This window comes from Amblyomma maculatum, chromosome 8, assembly GCF_055883805.1.
Source record: "Amblyomma maculatum isolate TAMU_Amacu chromosome 8, ASM5588380v1, whole genome shotgun sequence".
Lineage (NCBI taxonomy): Eukaryota > Metazoa > Arthropoda > Arachnida > Ixodida > Ixodidae > Amblyomma > Amblyomma maculatum.
The window spans coordinates 118,402,843-118,424,241 of NC_139351.1; the positions used below are offsets into that span (position 1 = coordinate 118,402,843).

Here is a 21,399-nt window from a genome sequence, read left to right on the forward strand (position 1 = left end):
ATAACTTTAATTGGTTTACAGGAACGAAAATGAGAAGTCTCTGTCACACTTCCTCCGGCAAGTGTTAGTTTGAACGGCACACCATCGCTCTTGTCGCGTGGCGTTCCCTGGCACGCATTCGTGGGGCATTGCAGATGGCGGGAACGCTAAACAAGAAGTAATCTCGTGGAATCTCACGGAATATGGTAGATCTCGCGCACGGAATTTCGTTCCATGAGCCTAGAAAAGCTTTCGCCTTAAAAAAAAAAAAAAAAAAAAAAAAAGTCATCCGGCCCAAGTTAACCACGTAGCGAACGCAAGAACTTCTCGGCTTCGTACAGAGAAGTGGAAGTGTCTCTAATGAAGCCTTCAGCTTTTTTCTTGATACGATGGGCTTCAAGTGCCAACCGCGTGTGTTCGTTTTTGCTTCTGCCAAGAATCGACATCTTACCCAATCGTGGTGCACATTTGCAAGCAAGAATGTGTTACACGAGATGAATACCTTTGTCATCTTTGTTCTTGAAATTAAGCGCATGCTCCTCAAGTCGCTCATTAATACAAGCGGCCTGTCTGCCCGATCGTCTAGCGTTTGCGCTCATCAGTTAGGAAAATCATGAACCCGCTAGCCCCAACCGAAATTTTGTTGAAATAGGTACCGCTGCGCCCTTGTGTGCTACCTTGTACGCGGCACCTTGAGTGCCATATCCGGGACGCTGGCCGTGCAGTGCGAGAGCTGAGAAGGGTCGGTTGAGAAAACGAGGGCTCGTCGGAAGCCCTAGGCACGCAGGCTGCTGTTGCTCTCTCAAGGTGCACGACTTGAGGAAACAGCGCGGTGGCGGCGGAAGTGCCACAGCGTTTCAACGCATCGGCCACGGCGTGCGGCTTCCGGTCTGGTGAACGGAACTACCTAGCCGCGGACTTAAGGAAGAATAAATCTTGGAGAACGAGAAGAGAGCGCGCGCAGAACGTAGCTGCCACTATAGCTCTCCCTTTTCAGCGCAGTCGAGTGCGCGTTAAAAGGGCAGATGTTCTGATTAGATAGGAAGCGCGGGCGCGCGCGTTCAGGGGACGCCGGGATAATTTGACGTGCTTAGTAGGCGTGCACCACTTTCGCCTTTTTCTTGCTCGCCTGAAAACGGACGAAAACGACCGGATAGCGCGCGCGCGCAGCGGGGAGGTTTCCCGCTATAGCGGTTCTCTTCGTCGCAAGCTTGGTCGCCCAAGCGCGGAGAGAAAAGCCAAGGAGTTAAAAGAGTGCGCCTCCGTCGATGGAAATGGGTTCACTGGAGTGAGCTCGCGTCTGGAGGCCTCGAAATAGGCGCTGCTCTCCTCTTGTCTCGCGCGTCCTTGCCGCTTGAAGGACAGCCGTCTGCTCTTTTCGATAAAGAAAAAGTTCGCGAGTTGGCACGAGGAGGAATTCTGCCCGTGTTCGGCCCCAACAGTTTCCCGGGTAATTAGTTGCGTCAGAGCGTTGGCAGGCATATATTGGTCACTTACGTACCTGCAGCATATGCATCCTCCACATTTTGAACGGAAAGAGGAAAGGGAGTGTTTTGCTAGGTAGGGTGTATCTTACCATCGGAAGTTGCAATCATATTGCTATGCGGCGCGGTCGAGGACCGCTTGTTTTTCCCTCCATCATTCACTTTTCTTTTTTTTTTTTTCTTTCTTTCTTTCAAACCTTACAGTGCACGCGCCTTGCAGGGCATAAGTTACCGTGAAAAATACCTAAAGTGCCGGAAATTGGTTGTTATACTTTATAAAGCTTCGTGCGCATGCGCACTGGCGCGGGCGGAGTAAGGTGCAGTCGGTGCGCGTTCGTAGAGATTCTTCTATAAATCGGTATACGCCTGTGCTAAATTTCTATATTTCGACTAGCCTATTTTGGCGATTGCAAAATAGAAAGCAGGTGGACGTGCGGTCGAGGAAGTGCTATTGATGTGGACTCCCGTTAATTCGAACTCGTTTGATTCGAACATCCTCTTTATCCGAATGGACGCGATGGTCCCATAGATATCAGACGTATTATATTAAAGAACGATCCGCCTAATTCCATTTCTACATAATCTGACCAACTTTGTTTTCTAGCGTTAGAAATCTTCGCCGCTCCGGGAGGCAGGTATATAGTGGCTTATGCCTCGCAGTAGTGACACTTGGCTTTTTTTTATTATTATTGCCGTGTTTTAGAATATATACTTTTAACTGGAAATCGAAGTGAGCGGCACTGTCTGTAATGGGGCTGACCCGAAGCAGCGTGTTTACCTACTTGGACGGCGAAAAACGTAGGCATGCAGGCGAGGCAGGACTGCCGGAGAGACGGACAAAGGAAGCATGTTTGAAAATTATAACCCACGACCTGTAACGGAGAGGGGCGCAAGTGACCTATATGGTTGATTTGGAGATGACGGTTTCTGTGGTAAAATAGTAGAAGTAAGGACAGACCGTAAGCTTTGTTTTGCTGTCGCCCTCTGGAAAGTTAGTTCAATCATATAGACGGGGAGGTGACTTCGTGTTCTTGCGTAAATATAAATTGTAGAGGCCGTTGTTATCGAGATTTATTTTTGTAATTCGGAGGGTTAAAATCTAGCTCTATTTGTGTGTGTGTGTGTGTGTGTGTGTGTGTGTGTGTGTGTGTGTGTGTGTGTGTGTGTGTGTGTGTGTGTGTGTGTGTGTGTGTGTGTGTGTGTGTGTGTTGTGTGTGTGTGTGTGTGTGTGTGTGTGTGTGTGTGGTCAAACTTGGAAAATCTGTTGTTTTGTTTCTTAAAAATAATTCATAATTCGCGCATTCCCGGGTCGTCCTTCTTTTTTTTTTTTAGAGCAATGGTCAGTTCCAAAGCGCTAGTTTATGTGCAGTATTAAAAAAAAAAAAAAAGTCATTTTTGCTCATTATTTTATTATCTTTACATACAGTATGGCAGCGCAGGACATACGAGTCCAGTATCCGCGTTCTCGGCTCTCAGTTTTGAAACGTATACTTTTCAAACATGTCCAGAAATTAGACCGCCTCGTGGATTTTAAAAGAGGTTAGAACTATCATTAACTGGAACGCTTCTCTTGAGTAAGCTCATTATATATCCGCTTTCCGTGCCGTATGTTCGGTTTATGCTCTGGAAACTGCGTTGTTCTCTACGAGTCGCCTTTCGGGCAGAGATCGGATTTAACCAGTTATTAAAGAAATTTGAGGCGCGAAAATGGATGTAAGCATAAAAACCAAGGGCATATACATATACGCTACTGCGGCTTCGGTGGCCAGAAGTTGCCAGATGAGATATTTGATGCTGGTGGTACCTGTTATTACAGTGTTCGTTGCATCGGATCGTCTGAGTTTTGTGTTTCTTCCTTCCACAGTTGCTAGCGACGTTCACGCAACCGAGTGCTGGAACCTAATTCTGCTGCTTAGGTTAGTTTTGCTGGCAGAGGTGGGAATGCTTAGAGAATGTGGTATCTGAGCTCTTATCTACTTCTCGGCATCTTGCTAATGACTGGTTTCTGTGCGTATATGTACAGTGTTGGGCAGGGAACGCAAGGAATAGTTTAACCGGTTTTCAAGGCGGAAAAAAATGCAGATTTCACTGCGAGACGGGATCGCGCTTTTTAGTCGCTTGGCCGTGAAGCAATTTCTCGTGTCCTCTCTGATCGTATGCCATACCGAGTCGATCACACATGTCTGGACGAGTGGTCCGCTGCACTGCGACGCCTGGGCGACCATAGCCTGACGGCAGTCACCGAATTTACGTCATATTTACGTCATCCTTCTGCTTCGTGCTACGTGTCCGAGAATTACGTCAGAACTGGTTGGCTGTCTTCCAACTAATGCGTCGGTTCTAGACAGCGTCTGGAGAGAAATAAAAAGACCCAAAAGGTGGAAGTTCGTTGCTCTGGAATTGCATCAAGCTGACGATACACTGTGCAGGGGTTCCAGCTAACGTTAGCCAAAGATGAATCCTTTCAGAGGCCGTCTCTTGTTTCCTTCGAAGATACTTACTTTTACACTTAAATAGTATATCTATGCATTAAGAAAGTATTTTTGCCGTTATTTATTTCACATGAATGTTTTGCATGAATGGGGAAAATTTCATAGAGCCTTAATTGTAACGATGAAAATATCGGCACCGAAATTTCGCGTATCACATGTGTATGACAGCCACCTTATCAGGTACACATCCCGACTATCATCCCAGGTCAAACGCGACATGATTTATTTCCCCGCATGTCGCGGCTTCCAGGGGTGTCCGAACATTCGAAATCGTTTTCGATATCGATTGCTGTTCCATTCGCACCGAATACATTGTATGTAAGAAAGGCAGATGTTTGGGCTTGTTGGTTCATGATAGCGCTGTGCACCAGCGGTTGAGATATGGGGTGCACCGCAGCATATATTGTCGGCCCATGGCGCAATCAACGTATACGGGTGGCGACGAACGGAGAAGTGCCGCGATTATTTTAGATCACTGTACCACGAGTGACGCGGCACCTGCGTAACACGTTACGAAACGGACAATGCACGTATGCATGCTCGACTGCAGTAGCTTCAAGGAAAAAAAAAAAAAAGACAGCACAGATAGTTGGACCCATAGCCTTTACTGCTAGTGAGGGGTCCAAATGCTAATCAATGCACGATAATACAGGCAGACCGTATGACAGGACACGATCACAACACACTTCAATACTGCAAAAAAAAAAAAAAAATCGAAAGCTGAACTACAAATCTATGGGGGTATTCGCGGTTTGATCACAACACAGTCAGTCGTAAAAAAAAAACTAAAAAAAAAGCAAACTTTTATATTAACTCACACAAACTCCTTCATTTCTAAATTTCCATGGAACTTTGTGGAACATGTATTAAAGATACCTGAAAGTTATTTTCTTTTCCTTTACTTCGGTTTGGGACTTAATTCCACACATGGGCTCCGTTATAGTTAAGGTTTCTCTGGGCGTACGTATTATAACAAGATGGTAAATTAGATTGTTAGTTGCAGCTCTAGTTTGTTTCACTGGTAATCTAAACAAACTAAGGGACATGAGCTTGTTAGATCTTATTATAGTGTTCACTGTTTCAGCTATCAATATCCTACACAAGTTTTGAAAAATCTTGTTGATTCGACCCTCGTTGGACTAGGAGCGCGGTCCAGGCCAATGTATAAGTCTGCGGCGTCGGACGCTCGTCAATTCGTGCACGGGAGATATCGAGCCCGCAATTTACAGTTATTATGCAGACCGCATGTCCTCAATTAAGTTGCTGTTAAATGCTGATATTGCTGCTACTAGTGATTACATTTCTGCTCCATAGCTGCTGCAAAACCTATTTTGGCACTCCTACCCCTGTTTTCAGGTTGGTTGCCGATCGCGTAATAAGCGTTTCGCCATGTTTTTTGTTCGTTTTCCGAAAAATCCGTCATCAGCGTTGTGTGGCCGTGCCCTGATTGGTCATCGTGCTGCGTGACGTCGCGACACTAGATGAGATGGCCGTGTTGGCAGACGCTACCGACTCGTGCTTCGCCTTTGAGATGGAAGGGATCAGAATACAGCCTTCTTGGTTAAAGCGAGGAATTCGTATCTATGTTGCGTGGTCTTTCACATATTGCGGTATAGTTTAGGACACTGCTCTAATGAGTAGGGTGGGATATTAGAGGCGCACATTAAAGGGTTAGTGATAGTGAGTAGCATGCTCGTGAACGATGATCCGCAAGGGAGGCCGGTAGGCGGGAACCATAGCTCTGTTGGGGATTATATAGTACGCCTTCCCTAATTTATGCTATGACAACGCCTATTATAGTGAGGTCGAATGATTTCTCTACGCTCCACCCGATGGGGGCTTACTTTCTGAAGGCGCGCGCCCCTTCAGAAAGCCAGCCCGTTGCGAATTTTTGCAACGATTTCTTTTTTTTTTTTTTTGCTTGCGTGCACTTTTCAAGCAACCACCGCACGGATTCCTTTTGAGTTTCACCTGCGTCTAGTACGTCTTTCGCTCCCTCGGGTGTTCCGGAAAACTGCTGCAGCAGAATAAAGGACACCCACTGCTTCAACCGCCATATGACGAATTCAATTCAGAATTGTAAATCTCGTGTTTGCACGCTCCAATTTCGTAAAAGCGGGTTGAATGCAGTCCGCGATCTCACCTTGGCTCCCGATCAATTAATTTTAGGGCGCTCCCCCAAAAAGGGGACCAGAAATTACACTTAATTATACACTTAATTACCTTCATTTTTTAAAAGAAATCGTTAAATCGGGGCAAGTCAGGAAATTGGCTTCGCTGTTTCGAGTTTGTAAATGCATTGGGCATCTGGGGGTAGTCGCGATATGTTCGTTAAAGCGGGATATTCTTTAAATCGGGTTTCGAGTGTATCCATCTTGGTCAGATAAAAATGACCTTGCATATTGGTATCAGTAGAGCTCACGTTCTAAAAGCAGTGAGCGAGATTTGCCGTAGCGTGTGATGTGGAGCTGAAGACACGAGCAATTCCTGCTTCGATGCAGTGTTTTTCTGTACATTATTCTTTCTTCGATTCTGTTCTTCTTACAAAAATGGATATTGAATTTCTGTTACCCACGTAATGTGTTTTTGATGAGTCATCAACCACTCAAAGGAGATTCAAGATTAGATGTGTTTTAACATCATATCCGCGGCAGACTTTCCTTTGAGATCACACATGAAGTTTTGTGCTTGGAAAACGCAACAGTATTTTTGGGTAGGATCTAATGTGGAAATACATTGACTTTCTCAAATGAGGAAATGTATACATCACTAAGTGAATATATATTATTTCTTTGTTAACTGCACACTTTCAGAGCCCTATGTTTTCATTTCTGATTAGCTTAAGTAGGATGTTGCCTAAGAAACAATTTTTATGTGTTTTAACATGAGATCCGCAACAGACTTTCATTTGAGATTACGCAAGAAGTTTTGTACTTGGAAAACACAACAGTATTTTTGTATAGGAGCTAATGTGGAAATGCATTTACTTTCTCAAATGAGGGAAATTATACATCACTAAGCGAATGTATATTCTTTACTATGTTTTCATTTCTGTTTAGCATGCACTGTAAAAACAAAAACAACTTTTTGGACATTTGTTTCATTCAAAACACGCTTACACCCTGCGTCTTGGGTGTTTGTGCCATTGCAAATCACTTCTTGCCAAGCGAATGGGTGCTGTGGTTGGACAGTATGCTTGAGGGTGTTACGGGCAAGGATATTGTTGTGTACGCGAACCGACGCACTGCCACACCGCCTCCAAGCAAACGGACGCAAGGCCGCTCCATTTCCAATGCCTCCTCGCACCTGCGAGCAGGCCGTTTTGGAGAGGCCTGCGCCGACGACGACGCGCGGACGTAACCCGAGCCGTTCGTTGTCTCGGAACTGGACCGTCCTGGGAGTATGTGCGCGACCAGGGCACGAGAAGCAATGCCTTCTTTATAATGCATGATATTTTGCGTGTTTCTTAAGCTTTTGAGCTCCTTCTTGCTCTGCGTATAGATTAGCCGAGCCCTCAGTCATCGCATCGCTTCCCGAAATGTTTAGATACAAATAAGATCTAGTTACCAGTAAAATAGTGTTGGCGCTGCTGCGCTTGCCGGTATTGAAGCTTGGTCGCACTTTTTTTCCTTAAAGGTTCGTGCTACAGCTCCGTGTTCAGCGAAAATTACGCCCAAGGTAGTAACCACCGAAGAGCCAGCTCTGATAAATTTGCCAGCGATGCCAAACTCGACATGTTAAAATGACTCCAGTGGACAAAATAGTGCGCATAGGTATCCAGAACATTAGATGCAAGTTCTAATGGTCAAGAAGTTGTAATTGTTAGAGCAGCCGCAATGGCCTGTACACTTCGAAACATGCTTCGAAACATTAAGTCCCAATCTTATGAATGCAGTCCAGACATAAGAAGCAAATACGGCACCAACGTTACCAGTTCCCGAGTGGCCGAGTGGTTAGCGTAGAAAGCTACAGAGTGAGAGGTACTAAGTTCGAATCGCGCCAGAGGTGCAGTTTTTTTTTTCGCTTAGTTTTCATTTTTTTTTTATTTTTTAGCTTTTTTTAATGTAGTTGAGGTGCTTCGCTATGTTTTAGCTTTTACTTTTTATCCAAAAGTGAAAGCCATGAGGCGCTCATTGGTCAACACACAAGAAATGCACACATTAGGTACCAACCAGAAACACGGTGGCCAACTTTCTTGTGAAACTCATTAAATATGCATCAAGAAAATGTATAGAAATCTTAATGTGCATGATGAGAAATGTAATTGACATTTAATCAGAAACTCATTAAGCTTTTTTGTAAGGGATATGCCGTCACGAAATCGACGGTTTTATTATCGTAATAAAGACAAGACGAAAATGCCACTGCAAGAAATCTGTGAACAGCATGGCAGGCGATGCCACTATCAAATCGTTTTCGCAAACTGGACGAATATGTATTGCATTTACTCCTATTTGTTTTCCACATATACCGATCCGATCTTAGGAAATGTCAGTCTGAGTGAATAATTAATACATGCCACGAAATAATATTAAACGATCGAAACATCGATCTGCGTAGCTTTCCCGCATACATATATACACATGCGCTCATCCTCCGTGGCCTGGCCTGTTGGCCCGCTGCGTCAAAAGTCAACAGTCGACCTTCTGCACCTTCGCGAAGCGGTTCGCGGATTACAGAATCGCGGCGCTTCTCGAGCGGCCTTGCTCTTTTTCCGTTTCCATCGGATATCACTGCGGAATTTTCATTCGAAAAGCGCATTTCTCCCGTTGTGTTATCCAGCGCGTTAATTGGTGATCACGCCGGTCGTTCTTATCCGCATCGCGGGCGTGAAGGACGGAACATACGGCCATCCAAAAAAGAAAACATTAACTACACACCTACGGTCGTTCGCGATCGCCGGCGGAACTGGGCACACCGCACGCGCGGAGCGATTCTTGTCTGGGCGACGCTACAGCGGCTGAGCTAGTCGGGAAAAAAAAAAAAAGTTGAAAAAAAAAATCGAGCACAAATTAACGCGCAGGCCGGGGAAAAGCAAAATGTCCAGAAAGGAAGCCGCACCGACGAGAGCGTGCAAAAAGGAAAACCTGTCTGGAGGAGCGCGCTCTCGATCCAGATTGAACCTATCGGCTCGCGTGCCGCCGGGCTGCTGCTGCTGCTTCAAGGGGGCTTGCCCCACTTTCAAGGTGGGAGGTGGGGGAACAACCAAAGACAACAAGCGGGCCGCATTTGTAGCCCCCGGGCAACGCGCGTTCGCTGGGGGCCTCCCCTGTACTGACCACTCGCGAGTTTTTTTTTTTTTTTTTTCCTCTCTCCGCCGCGTGTCATGCGGGCCTGCCACAAAGAATGTGCGCCGTCAAGAATGTCCATAGATTCCCCGAATGAGTGTTTGTCGCGTCACGATTTTGCTGTCCGTCCTTGTTCGCACGCAGCTGCAGCTGCGTACAAATCCGAAAAGTACTTACCGGTTCAATTTTCCTCGAAAGGCCCCGATTTTGTCGGTTGTCTGACTTGGGCATGCCGGCGACTATTTTGACTGGACCCTTTTCCCAGTAGCGCACCCCTCTTGTGGCCGCCGGAAGAAGTACATTTGACGGGACGGCCGGGTTGCCGAGAAATTTTGCAGAAATTCAATCACAATAGTGGGGTGAGCTTCCGTAGTTGAGAGCACGTAAGGCTGATCACGCCTAGCTTGGGCAGAGACGCGTGAGTCATCTGTGGACACGCCGTGACGATTCGACAGGTTTCCGAGATCGGACGTGATCTATGTGCCATTGTTTATTCGCATCATGCAAAAAAAAAAAAAAAAAAAATGGTGAGATTCTCCACCTTCCGGCAATTTCTTAATTCCCAGAAAATCGGAGCTGAAATTTGTAGTGGCAGATGGTATGCTGGCAGGCGAAATACGGCTGTGCACTGATTGTTCGTCAGGATAATTGGTTCATAGGAAGGAAAAGGCGCAGCGCCTTTTCCTTCCTGTGAACCAATTATTATTATTATCTGCGCCTTTTCCTTCCTGTGAACCAATTATTATTATTATTATTCCATGCTGCCCCAAGGTCACGCAAACACGGTCATGAGGCATTTGGCCGAGGAGGGGCTTTTTACCCATGTTGAATGAAGGCCTTTCGTGTGTAATTAAGTAGCTTATGACTGTATAAAGTATTATGGTAAAAAAGCACGCTGCCACATGGAAAGGCAGATCTAACTTGCCCGACAATTTTCACTGCTGTTGCTTTTTTTGGGAAGTCATTTTGCATGTTTTTGCATTCCATTTGGATCATCCAACTGGGAAATCAATTCGAGTGTTCGCTTAAAGTAGCATGTCTTGAGGATTCGACTGGAGCTGTGCCTTTGGAAGGCAGTGACTTTCTTGGCCGAGATGTGCACGTATATTGCTGTACAAACAACAGCAAGCAGCTCTGATCTTGTAAAAAAGGTATCACCAGCCATGGCCGGACTCGAGCGGCGGTGGCGGCGCCAGCTTAATCTGTTCAACTGTTTTATTTCCGCCATCACTGCAGTTGTGATGGTATAAAACAACTGCGCTCAACCATGGCCGGACTCGAGTTGCGGCAGGGCGCTATTTATGAAAGCGCGCGCCGCCGCCACTTGAGTCCTGCCGTGGCTAAACAAGTAAGTAAGGGAGAAGGATGCTGGAAATTAGGTATATAAGCCCAAAGAAAGAAGTTCGATGGATCTGTGTGTATGATGATCTTTAGTGTTATGTACTCTCTCCAGACGTGTAGTGTTCCTACAATATATGTGTCATGCATTGCTGCCTATGGCCCACATGCATGCTTCCACTTAAGTTGGAAGCCAACTGTTATTCTCTTTTATATAAACCCATTGAAATATCTCCTCTATTCGAATTAAAAGTGTCCCACTTGGGAGCCAAAGCTTTTTTTCTTCTTTCTTGCAAGCAAGCATTCCAGTTGGGCACCCTAATTGCTTGTGAAAATACATAATTAGGCTTTTACACACACACACACACACACACATAAAAAATCACCTGCATTGGTTATTGCACATTTTGTAAGCATTTTTTGGTAGCCTTTCTTGTTGGAGTGTCTGTCTAAATTTTAATTACAGATTTTTCCTCCTCCTCCTTTTTTGTTAGCACTGTTTGCTTGTGCAGCTGAATACTGTCACCGAGAGCTTTGAACCAAAGAAATAAAACAGCAACTCCATATTTTGTGTACCAAAAAACACTATATGAACTTGCCTAAATATACCTCAGAACGCAAAACCATGGCCAAAAGAGCATGTTTCAGAGTCCAAGATCCAGCTTCACTTTCTTCATTATTTTCACTCCAGTTACAGTCACTGAAGGACAGGGGCCACCCCTGCTCACTGTCTTCAATAAGCCCTGTTCGGTGTCAGCCGATGCAACCCTATCCAAGCAAATCTTAAAAATATGAGTGATGTGAAAGGATCACCGAGTGTGATTTTCAGGGTTTTGGAGTTTGCATGGCCAGTTTTCAGCCTTTAGAGCATCTGGGGCCTTGGCTGGCCTAATGTCAACGTTGCCTAATGTGTACTTTACATTTTTGGACCGGTGAAGTACCTCGGGGTATTCAGCATTAACTTTAAATAGTGTGGTGCCTAGAAACCTATTAGTAGTTGACATGTTAAGGGAGGTAGTGTTAGAGATGTGTATAGACCACTTTGTGCAAATGATGTAGTTATGGGTATACCACTATAAAACCATTAACTTGCATTGACGCTCCTGTTGAGTGCCATAGATGTGTCTAGCAGCCTTGTTTTATTGATGTCTATGTCACAAGGGGTTGCATTTTCAAAATTTGATCACATGCGCTTGCCCTGGATTAGTGGAAGTTCTGCATTTGCCTTTAAGAAAGAAGCTCATCAGAGTGTGTTACTTTGCTCAAGGGAACTGAACCAAGCTTCCTGTTTGCCTGGAATGCAGAGACCAAGTTACTGAAGTGAATGCAATTCAAGCAAGCGTGCCTTTTGTGTGTTTGCAGATCCTGTTCTGCACGCTCAACACGCACAAAGTGGACATGAGCCGACTGCTGGGCGGCCAGATTGGGTTGGATGACTTCATCTTTGTGCACCGCCGGGGCCAGCCCAAGGAGGTGGAGGTGCTCAAAGGCGAGGACTCCCTGGGGCTCACCATCACGGACAATGGCGCTGGCCTGGCCTTTATCAAGCGAATCAAGGAAGGCTCCCTCATGGACCGCATCGGATTCGTGCAGGTGCGATTTCCACTGAAGCTTTCCCTGGCCTGATGCATTCACCAGAATACGTCAGCCATGGCACACTCTGGCCAAGCTGTCCTCCTGCTTGGAATCAATTTGGAATCAAGTGGAATCTAGTTATTGTTAGTGACCAAGGGGAACACATTACCTGCTAGCATAGCTACTATAATAGTGCCTTTTTTTTTTGCCACCAGTAACGACTCATTACTGAAATTAGGAGACGCCTGCTTCTGGGAAAGAGAGCCATGGCTAGCCTTGACCGCCTAGTAAAGAGCAGAGACATTACACTGCCAACCAAGATCCGTATAACTCGTGCTATGGTCTTTCCAGTTGTGATGTATGGATGCGAGAGTTGGACTGTGAAGAAGGCTGACCGCCGAAGAATTGACGCGTTTGAATTGTAGTGCTGGCGGAGAATCTTGAGAGTTCCTTGGACGGCCAGAAGATCAAATCAGTCGATATTGTCGACCATAAACCCTGACTGCTCATTGGAGGGTGAAATTCTAAAGTTAAAGCTCAGCTACTTTGGTCATCTGATGAGAAGAGAGGAGTCGCTGGAGAAAGATTTGATGTTGGGAAAGGTTGAGGGTCACCGGAGAAGGTGTAGGCAGCGAACGCGATGATTAGATGGCATCCTCGAGGCGTTGCAGATGAAGTTATGTGATGTTAGGAAGATAGTGAGAGACCGGAAAGCGTGGCGTGATATGGTCCATAGGGTCACGAAGAGTCGGACACGACTGAAAGACTTAACTGAACTGAACGACTCGTTGTTTTGCTCGTGGCATTCAGCTACAAGGCTGTAGCAGAGTTATAAGGAAGCAATTCATCTTTGGATGTGGCCTTGGATGGAAAGCTCAATCAAAGGGAAAGAATATGTGATAGCCTGGAGCCGAATTTTTGCACGCAAATTCATCACTGTCATCCCTCCTACCAAAAATATGCTTGTGAGTAACATCATAATGAGCCCATGATGGAAATCGGCGCTGCATGAAGAACGTATCAAAGTTTGTGAAAACTTGTGCCCTCTGGTTGCCCTTGTTCATGCTGACGAACATCTTCATTCTCTGTACATATCGCACTGATGGGAATGCCTCACCGTGTACACTGTTTCTTTTTTCAGGTTGGCGATCATATAGAGCGCATTGACGACAGGAGCATGGTCAACTGCCGTCACTACGAGGTGGCAAAGGCACTCAAGGAGATCAAGAAGGGCTCCACGTTTACGCTGCGCCTTGTGGAACCTCTGAAGGCCGGCTTCTGTGAGTTTACCTCAGTTTACCTGTCACTGTTCCCTAACATGATGCTGAGTTCGAATAGCTCATCACAAATCTCACTGGTTGCCATAGGCATACACACGTCTCTTCATGGCCTGTGCATTCTTATGACACGCACGGGGTGAAAATAAACATGCTAAATATAGCAGGAAGGAAATATGAAAGGAAATTTGCAGTCCCTCCCCACAGCGTGCTTACCTCAGCTGGTATTATGCCAGATAAATATGCCAGGCTTTAACTCTGCTCCATGTCCTTCTCGTACATGAATGAATGTGTGCATGTATCTGGATATAAGTCATTTAACATCGCGTTTTATGGCATGCAAGCAGCTCACGCGCCAAACACGAGGTTAGAGTTTCAGTGTAAATTTAAAACAGTTCTTTTGCCTAGTCTGGACACACAAAGAACCTAAAATCTGAATTAAATATTAGCCAAGTTGAAATGAAATGCGTTGTAAGTAAAATGACATCAAAGGTTCTTTTGTTTTGTTTAATGAAACAACTGTATCATAGTGGCAAGTTTCAATGGATAACATAGATAGGAGGTTGTTGTGTTAGATTTGGTGAAAGAATTGTAGGGGGCACCTGACTGAAACAGTGTTGAAGATGTCGTACAAAAAACTGCATTGGGCAGCTGCACTGTTTGCAACATGGGCCTGCTCTGTCACACAGCATGAAGGAATGCTGCTGTTTGAGTTGGTAGGTTCAGCATATCCCCGTGTGATGTTTTCTCGTACTTTGCGCAGCACACATAGGGCCTCGAAGTGGGGCAACAGCTGGCCAAGCAAAAAACAAGGCTGGCCTTGGGTCGGGCAAAGAGACTCTGCGATTGCGCTCCAAAGGTCCTGCCACTGTGGAGAAGGCGGTGAGTTTTTTGCTCAGGGCTTCACCTAATTATTATTATTTTGCATACACTCGTGGAGTTGTTATTAGCTTCTTATTTGTTGTTTAGTAATGTACAGTCCCAAACTTAATAATGTGGAGCCGTGTTTCAGCTTCTCTCATACCCTCCTAGTAGAAACTAGCAGGTACTGAATGCTTATGCTAGGAAATGTCGCTGGTGTAATTTCATATAACACTGAGAAACTTTCGTAATATTTCATCAGAGCATATTATTATTGCATTTATATTATTACCAGCACTCTGTATTATTTTGTTTGGCCACAAATGTACATTTTGTTTTGTGCTGCAAAGAAAGAATGGTGCAAAACTTGTTCCTTTCAGTTGCATTGCAGACCCTTTAACTTGCAGCTTGCTACACGGTTCCTCTCGTTAAAGATATTTGTTTGTAGAAGATAATAATGGTGCGGGTGATTGTTTTGCTTCGTATTTAAGTGATAGCTTTGGTCCGTCCTGTGTTGTGCGTGCACGTACAATGCAATACTTTCAATTAAACTGACAGTAAAATTTCACTTTAATGCTTCTTTTTGTGACACGCAAAATGTTGCATAATCTATTTCGTGCAAGTAGCTGCTTTAATTTTGCTAAAAAGACATACTGCTTCCAAGAATCTAAAGTTTGTACTAGTTTACTGACCTACATATTTCCAGCTGGAATACTTGTGTCAAGCTTTTTGCGTAGTCATAGAGGGTAATGTCGGAAAGTTTTCAACCCAATGTCATATAGAAGAGCGAATATAACAAGATCTGAATTCCCTTAATCATATCCGTGCAGGGGTCATGCAATTCTACTGCAGCCTGATTGCTTGTATTGAGTACTATCCTAGTCCGGTTATAAATGTATTGAGCTGTGTCAAAATTCAGTCTTTTGATTTGGTCTTCACTTCAAGGATGGCAAAAAAGTCAAATAATTCAATTGGGCACAACTTACCAACAGCAGTGACCACATTGTTTCGTATTACTAATAATTAGCTGGTGGTTTAACTTTGGTTAACCCTGGAGGGAGGCGAAAGCTTCATGTACATGGCTAAGCTCATTGCCAAGCTTGGATTAAACACATTATGTGTTTCTCCAAACGTAAAGCCCGTTCTTCATCGACCTCTTCGGCACGCTGCCTTTTCAGCGCCTCATTCCGAAGTGTCTTCGTGTTCTAACGTGGGGGGGGGCTCTGTAGCAGGGTGTTTGTCCTCCTCCATCTCGCAGTGTTGTAACTTAGGCAGGAGCCCAGGGGCTCCTATTTATACAAGCTATCATCCCTCCAGTGCCCTCTACTTCCACATCACACTGACGTCACCTCACGTGACCTTGACCGTGACAGTGGTCACAGGCCACCTGGTGACACTGCCCCAAAGTCATGGCGACTACCAGGTCACGTGACCTTGAGTTAGTCGCATGGAAACCATAAGGTCACGTGACCCCTGTCAAGGTGACCTTATGGTCACCTTGACAGGGGTCATGGACCACTTGGTGGCCTACGTGATATATGCCCCAGTCACATGGCAACCACCAGGCTTAACACAGACATTTGACCTCTAAATCTCCCTCAAGGGGAAAACCGTGCATACCCTGTGGCTCGAACCACCTACAGTAGTGAAACTTTCACTTCAAAAGTGGTACTTCGATGGCAACACAAGTTAAGGCATTGCCTATGTTTAGTTCCGAACTTCACTGATTGTATGTGCCTGGGAAAAGACAAATGAAAGAAATGTTTGTTTTCAGTGCTTAGAATGAACATGTATGTCTCTTGCTGCAACGAGGTGGTGGACAATTTTGTATAGTGCTGTCTATGGCACTTTAGGGCTTTCTTATTGCCTTAGCAGTCGCGAAATGGTGTCTGCATCAGTTTTCTTATGTATGAATAGCTTGCATTTGCATTTTGATGCTTAGCACAGAAGCTGCATTTTTTGTGCTAAAGCATTTCGCTTCACCTTATACTGCTCCTACATTTTGAGGCCTCGGTGAGGTATAAAACAAAATGCTGGATTAAGCAAATGAAAGACGCTTGACCACAGAAGAAAATCATCGTGAAAGGAAAAATGCGCACAGGAAGGGTACTACATAGGGACCGCATTGGAATGCTTCCTGCAGTTTTCCTGTATGCACCCTTTACTGCCTGCTCTGGTGAAATATGCACCAACTAGCCCAGCATGCCATATCTATTTAAAGAAGGCTGCTTGCCTTGTCTTTAAGGATTTCAGGTGAAAAGGCACACTAGCTATGTGCATTACATGTGGAGTATGAAATGAGGTACAGTTTAACCTCTAGATAAGTATTATTTGGGCCCACATATGGCATGTAAACAGTGGCAGCCCGTTATATAACACATGCTGCTTACTAATTTGTTCAGTACATTGTAGTTGACTCAAATTGGCACCAATCTTTATTTTTTTCTTTCTGTGCAGCCTGACAATGTGATCCAGGCAGCAGTAGACAAGATAAATGCTCTGCTCGAGTCCTATATGGGCATCAACGACTCGGAACTAGGTAACGCAACTTTTCATTTTACTTGGCTGTTGGTCAAGACTGTTAAGGTTAGCTTTCTATATGGTCAAACAATTCAGTGCTGTTAGCTCCCGTTTCTCCAAGAATATATGTCAGAACTTCGTTCCTTTCGTTCATCTAGCTGGCATGTGTCCGCATCTTCAGCACTTTGCAGAGCATGGTATGGAACTATGCATGTGATATTCCATGAGAACAAATACAATAAGATTTCGTTTGTGTTTACTAAATTTATAACCATTTTACAGCTTCTATAAGCAGACCGCCGTGCTGTGCAGTTGTACAGGGCGTTCTGTATTTATCTGTCCTGGTAGTAAAAAATTCTCCTTTGCAAACTAGTGGACTATTTATTTAGGCTTCAAATGCCAATCACAGGGTAGCTTGTGGCGGTCTACGTTTCTTGATAGTTTAACATTATAACTTGCCTGAATTTTCTAAAATCGATGAAAAACTGCAGTCTGCTATGACAGAACATTTTGTCAAAACAAGCAAAGCAGTTAACTTGACAAACTGCGCCATCTGGAGAACTATGTGGCCTGCCCCCGCTCTGCTCAGGACACTGGTTGTCTTGTAGTTCACCAGATGGCGCAGCCTGTCAAGTCGACTGCTTTGCCTGTTGTGACAACCTTCTACTGCAACTGACTGCAGTTTTTCGATGATTCTGGTAAATTCAAGCAAGTTCTAATGTTACATTTCTTGTCAAAAAAATCTTAGACCATAAAAAGCCTCCTTGTGGGTGGTCGGCCTTTGGGCCCAAGTAGTCCTGTAGCTGGCGCGAGATAATTTTTATACAACCAGGGCAGATAAATGTGGAACACCCTGTATTTTTGAATCCAGTTTGTGAATCATGGTTTTCGTTCCCTTCCATAGCTACTCAGATCTGGGAGCTTGGTTGCGAGCGACCAAACCCGCACGAATTTGTGACTGCCGTGGCAGACTCTGACCTGGATGCCTTTGACTTCACTGAGGACTTTTTGTTCGACATTTGGGGTGCAATCGGCGATGCCCGGGCCGGTCGACTGCCGGCAAAGGACCACACTGCACGCACTGACCTCTGAAGTCCTATGCCCAAGTTAAGGGAGCCAATCCTGGGAAAACATATCACCTCTGGCACACTTGCTTCTGGTGGGCCAGAGGCGCATACTGTTTGTATTTAATCCTTAGTTGCCCGCTTGGCATACGGATCAGTTAGAAGAGTTAACCAACTGTGGTCACTGCTGAATTGAACTGGCTAATTTGCAACTTGTTGCTCTATGTCAGTGTGTTGTGCATCATACATCAACAGTCAAACAGAAGTCCCCCCCCTTCCCTTATATTCTTTTTTGGTCTTTGGGGTCTTACCTGACAGATATTCCAGATGAGTGCATGCATGCAGACTGAATGTAGCCTAACATCCAAGCCTTGCTGAGTGACCCCCTTTTTTTTAAAAATCTCATTCCGCAGTTTCTTGTTCTAGCAGGCTGGTGGAATGCTAAAGAATCTACTACCACCGTTGCGACTTACATTATCGAGCTTTCGTGAAGGAAGCGCAAAGTTCCTTTCACTGCTCTGTCATGACATTCCAGATGTTGGTTGTGCAGTACACTGTGCTTATGCAGTGTTTGAGGTCTGGTTACATCAGTCTTCCTAGCATCTGCTTAGCTAAAGGCATTCAGAATGCTTCTGCAGTTCTAACTGCACCTTTGTCTTCATTATGGCAGTTCTGCTGTTTTCTTGTGTGTGTGCGTGCTGTTCTCAAAGGCTATTAACTTTTTCTTTTTAATATATAAAGTTTGCACGAGCATGTACAAATACTTTACTGTGCAATCTTGATAAGCAGCATCTGTAAATGGAAGTTCTTATGTTTCTACCAATTCCGTAAACTGAGGTGATGCGATGGCCTTCCTGCCCCGGTCATATCTACTTAGTGCGTTCAGTTGTTTCTGTTTTTTCAGGCCTTGTAGACAAAACAGACAATGCATATCAACCCGGTGTTCGCGAAAACAGCTCGTTAACGGCACTTGCGAGCGAATTTTCTCCCTCACTTTTGTCCCTGTTGTATCCCTTGAGAGAATGTATTTTACAGGAAGCCTTTCTACAATGTCTAGACTAGCACGCCCTTTTCATGTAGGTTCCAAGTTCTTCCAATTCATTGCTCACACATATACACAGATTAGTGACAAGTTTTACGGAAATAACATTTCACGAAAGGGCAGAAGACTTTTGAAGCGTTTTGTGCCAGTTTTTTCACGACTGTATGATCCATCTGTGTGCGTGTTTGTTTGCCTGGGGAAAGATTCAGTGTTGCAGCAATGCTTGAAAGTGGCTTGATGATGTCAGCGTGAGTGGTGTGAGGGCGCTGCTATTGAGAAGCAAACCTGCATTCTCCGATCCAGTTGTACGATATTTAACAATGCATCACAAATATATGCAAAGGCTGTGAGGGGACTTCACTCTAATCCATCCTGCAAACTGGGCAAGGCAGTGTATTTTTGCATGGCACAAGTAGTATTTAGTGACTGACTGCTAACAGAGGAAGGGGAACAGGGTGCTCAGAAAATATAAACCATTCCTGCCAACCCTTCAAACTTGGATGCTGTGTGTGCTGGTGCATTTTCAGCCGAAAGACATGAAGTGCCTGTGCATCTTTCATAAGCGCAATGCCGGACCAATTTTGGAGCAGCTGCTTTTCTTACACGCTGTTGCTTAATGCACTGCAAATCCCACCTGGATATTTTAAACATATTTCACGCATATTTCGGAGAAAGTTGGGCAAAGACCGCAAATCCCACCGGGATATTTTATGGACATTTCGGAGAAAGTTGGGCAGAGACTGCTGTCATAAAGTTATCAATTTGCAGTTGGCTGGGAAACGATTGTGTGGTGTAAAATTCGTATCAGGCACAACATTTGACTTAATGATGGCTGTACCACTAGAAAGCTATTTTTCATGCATCTAAGGATACAGCTAATTACACATCGTAAAACAGTATAGAAAAATCCAATGTCAAATGTGTTACAGGCAGCTATGCAGTAGACCCCAAGAGTAGCAGTCATCAGAATAAGCTGTGATGAATGGTATATCCACAGCAGTAAAGTAAGCTTGATGAATTTACAGCTTGGACTAAGGTTAAGTATTTGGCAAGCTTTTGCAAGAAAGCAATGGAGTGCTTTTTTTTTTTTTGTAAACTGGATTCATAACTTAGCACAGCAGCAAGATTGAAATTTCTTCAAATAAACTGCAAGAATGCTGCAAAATGGCTTCCAGCCGTTCAGTGGTTCTCTTGTAATTGGCTTGTTGCCCTTGTTTACGTGTGGCAATCGTTTGTGCAGAACATCCACTAGTCAGACATGGTTCTTCTCTAAACACTAGGCAAGGGATGATGACAGTAGGTAGTTGTACTGTGACCTTGTCTGTGAATAAACCATCTTATTTTTCACTCTCTTGTGTTCAGTGCTTTAGCTTCATAGATCTACATTTTCCAGCCTGTTTGAAATTTACGCAGTGGACAGGCACGTACCTTGTATTTTGCTGTTGTGGATACATGTGGTTTTATACATATTCATTAACTGTCAGCATATTGCATCACAGTTTTAGAAACAGTGCCTTGCAAAATAAAATGCCACTAGCATTTTTTTTTCTTCAAAGTTTGATACAGGAAAATGTTACTAGCTTTGCGCTTTCAAAAAAAAAACTTGGAACTGCATTCAGCACAGTAGAGTGAGGGGCTACTGTTCTTTTTTCTTTTTTTACATATTTTAATGAAGACACGAGGATGATATGGGCACTACATTTGCAACGTCTTATCTATGAGCAAAAGATGTGCACATATGTCAATCTTGCAAAATTGCAAGAATTATGATAGCAAAAATTAAAGATCAGTCGGCCAAATATAAAAATAAGGGGAAGAATGTGCAAGACTGTTCCTTCTGTAATCCAAAAGGTTCCCTTTTGCATAGTGATACACGTTAGTGATCCACAATACTCATTTCATTTGCAGAGTGTGATATTTTTTGTTGCATTTCCGATACAACAAAAACTCCATGTGGCTTTTGCAGACCTTCACTATGCATGGGCAGCAAAGGCCCCGGGCTTCTCTGCTAAAATGCTGCTATAACTGGAGAAACCACTGTGGCCAGTGGCCCTCCTTCCCTCTTCTCGTGCACAAACTTTGCCCTCATGATGCAGTCATCCCTTTACAGAATGTCATGTCTCTGACTATAACTGGTGCCATTGTAGAAAGTAACAATCGGTGACCATAACCAGGCCATCATTGCGTGTTTCAATCAAAGCACCTGCCTTCTTTACCACTGAATACCTGGGCATGCATTTCTGAAAGTTTTGTCTAATAAGCCTGAAGGCCTTGTCTCCCTCCAGGACAAAGTTATGGTGACAGCCATCATCTGCCCAATGCTGCACTGGTGCAGAGCCTTCCACTGCTGCTCACATTGTGTTCATTTCACTCACTGTCCCTTGATTGTCTATTAAAAACGCTAGGGCTTGTAAATGTGCACACCTGTGTATTGCTGTAAAAATGCATTAATGATGTTTCACTTCTACTAACATTGTTT

General features: G+C 44.5%; 1 protein-coding gene across 2 annotated transcripts in view; it reads left to right on the forward strand.

Moving 5' to 3' along the window:
* Window positions 1-20,267, forward strand: part of kermit (PDZ domain-containing protein GIPC-like protein kermit) — a 48,022-nt gene extending 27,755 nt beyond the window's left edge. For both annotated transcript variants that reach the window (XM_084577411.1, XM_084577412.1), the window contains exons 2-6: window positions 11,944-12,174; window positions 13,298-13,436; window positions 14,197-14,315; window positions 16,752-16,833; window positions 17,719-20,267. In XM_084577411.1, coding sequence (XP_084433537.1) covers window positions 11,944-12,174; window positions 13,298-13,436; window positions 14,197-14,315; window positions 16,752-16,833; window positions 17,719-17,906 — 759 coding nt within the window. In that variant the 3' untranslated portion in view covers window positions 17,907-20,267. The remainder of the gene's footprint in view (window positions 1-11,943; window positions 12,175-13,297; window positions 13,437-14,196; window positions 14,316-16,751; window positions 16,834-17,718) is intronic.
* Window positions 20,268-21,399: the final 1,132 nt, after the last annotated feature.